Below are 2,500 nucleotides of genomic sequence, written 5' to 3'. Positions count from 1 at the left end.
TGGTGAGTACCTTTCTCTCTCGGGCGAATAGGATTTAGACTCTGGCCTCAGACAGTTGGCACTAGCGCTCCTAACCCTGTCAAGAGATGGCTGCAGATCACTAGGTTCACAACATGCCCGTCCGATGGAGGTGGAGAGAAGAACGAGCGAGGGAGCGAGGGAGGGAGGGAGGGATAGAAGGAAGGAGGGAGGGAAGGAAGGAAGGAAGGAAGGAAGGAAGGAAGGAAGGAAGGAAGGAAAGACAAAATAAGAGATGACAAAAAAAGGACAACAAAAAATAAATTCATCATGTTAGATAACAACTCAAACTTGGACAGGTTTATCTTAACATGGTGGTTAAACCAGAGTAGAGAGATGGCCTTCAATGACATGAGGTTGTTGACTGGTATGATTCACAAGTGTGTGTGTGTGTGTGTGTGTGTGTGTGTGTGGGTGTGTGTCTGTGTGGGTGGGTGTGTGTGTGTGTGTGTGTATGTGTGTGTGTAATCAGTGTGGACTCACGCCATTACACTGGGGTATTGAGAAATGAAAACTCAAATAGTAAAATAGTATAAACCCTAATAAAGGTTAATGGTCAATCATTTGCCATTGGTTATATAGGACCTAAACAGTGGGCTATGACTTTGGGCAAAAGTGTCCACTGATGAATGTAAATGGAAATCATGGGTCAAGTTAGTATGCTAGTCTGCTAGTAAGTAGCATGAGCTATCTGATGAGTATTAGTGCACAATTATAGCGCAAATTTTAGTGCATACTGGTTCATGAAGGGTAGGTGCTATCTGCTGCCTCATTACTGTGGCACACTGGTTAGTATACTTCCCTTACCGAATGGTAATCTCGTCTGTAAACCTGAGCACACGGTGAGTAATCGTGCTGCGAGTAGCAGTGACCCCATTCGACCTCAGTCGAGACTTGGTCTTTAAGCATGCAGGGAGAGTTGAGCTGTGCACACACACACACACACACACACACACACACACACACACACACACACACAGGGAGAGAGAAGCACACATGCACTAAAGAGTAATCATGCATGCGTAGAATGCAAAAACATAAGACTGCACAGATGAACATGCAAATGCTAATTTTTACAAAATTAATAGAATTAATAGAAAACTAAAACTAAGTAAAAATCAATAATTATATTCAAACAAAGTGCATCATTTTCTGTGGATTTTCTCTATAGATAATCACTTTCATTGTAGCTATGCAGATATCAGCTTTTTTAATTAAACAACAATTAAGTGTCGAGGTCTTTAATAGTTTTCAATGCACTGCTGTTGCAGGAAGAGTAACATCCACAGAAATGAGAATGTGGGGAAAGGGACATATTCTGCTCCGCTGGGTCTGAGGGGGTTGCTTTGGGATTGGAAGAGAGGAGAATGTAGAGAATGTAGATTCTCTGTGTCTAAGCTACAGGCGCAGGCTTACTGGGCAGTTCTCTTGGAGGTCATCCTCTCACATACATACGAGAGTCTGTCATATGCACTAGTAGCTCTTACTGTAATGCAATAACCGGCATAAACCATCCAGATATATACGGATATACAACAATCATTGGACAGGGAAGTTATTTTAAGAAGGAGACTAATGGAATGCAGACATACCTATGTCTGAAGCTGGACAAATTGATTAAGTGTGAACAAATAAAATAGGGCTGAATGCTACACAAATTACATAATTTGGTTCACATTTGTTCGTCATATTTGTCTATACCTAATGTGATGAATAAAAAAAAATCATGATCTCTGGACACTAGGCAAAATATCATAATAACACAAGGAAACATTTACACCGACAGACATACAGTAAGTTTAACCTTCACTGTGAATTATGGGTAAAATGGTGGGGTAAGGGGCACACAGAATTCTGGATTTGGTGGAGGTGGGGGGATGGAGGCGGTGTGAAAGGAAGGATGTATCCTAACAGGCAAAGCAGCATCCTTACCTGTAGAACTCCTTATGGATGCCATTGACTAAGAGAGGCATCTTAGGAGGAAGAGAGCTACTGTACTTAGACGAGCTCCTGCTCACGTGAGTATAGTAGTGTGCGTGCATGCAGGAAGGAGATAAAAAAAGTGCAGATGAAAAAAAAGAAAAAGAAAACTCAACTAACAACAGACAATAACTTTACTTGAAGTGGCCCGCTATGATACAAACTCATCAACACTGTGTCATTCACATGTCTACTGTACATAAAGACTATTAACACAGCTAAACATAGCACTGCAGAGAATAGACTAGAGTAGGTCCTCTTAGTCTGTCTTGCTCGTTTTAGTAGATACTATATATCTGCCATAGTTGTTATGATAGGTTTATTACACGTGCATGTGTTCTGGATTTAATTATGGACCAGCTTCATGTAAAGTCAATTCAGCGGCGCCATATTAGAGCTATGGCCAAGCGAAAGGTGACGTGGACCTGACAGACCCTGCCACCACCTTGACTTGAATGCTTACGACTGAGTGTGCTCAGGCTATTATATCGAAGATTCAACA

General features: G+C 41.6%; 1 protein-coding gene across 1 annotated transcript in view; it reads right to left on the bottom strand.

Moving 5' to 3' along the window:
- rims1a (regulating synaptic membrane exocytosis 1a) overlaps window positions 1-2,500 on the bottom strand; it is a 101,990-nt gene that overhangs the window by 17,484 nt on the left and 82,006 nt on the right. Inside the window, exons 20-22 of the mRNA XM_076286428.1 lie at window positions 1,951-2,028; window positions 826-942; window positions 11-100 (exon numbers count right to left, since the gene is read on the bottom strand). Of these exons, the coding sequence (XP_076142543.1) occupies window positions 11-100; window positions 826-942; window positions 1,951-2,028 (285 nt within the window). The remainder of the gene's footprint in view (window positions 1-10; window positions 101-825; window positions 943-1,950; window positions 2,029-2,500) is intronic.

Source organism: Alosa pseudoharengus, unplaced genomic scaffold (genome assembly GCF_046254945.1).
Source record: "Alosa pseudoharengus isolate Yale_2024_CS ecotype anadromous, Long Island Sound unplaced genomic scaffold, YU_APseudo_1.1 YU_APseudo_1.1_scf_15, whole genome shotgun sequence".
Taxonomy (NCBI): domain Eukaryota; kingdom Metazoa; phylum Chordata; class Actinopteri; order Clupeiformes; family Clupeidae; genus Alosa; species Alosa pseudoharengus.
Note: the sequence above shows the minus strand (reverse complement) of the source record. Positions and strands in the feature narration are given on the sequence as shown.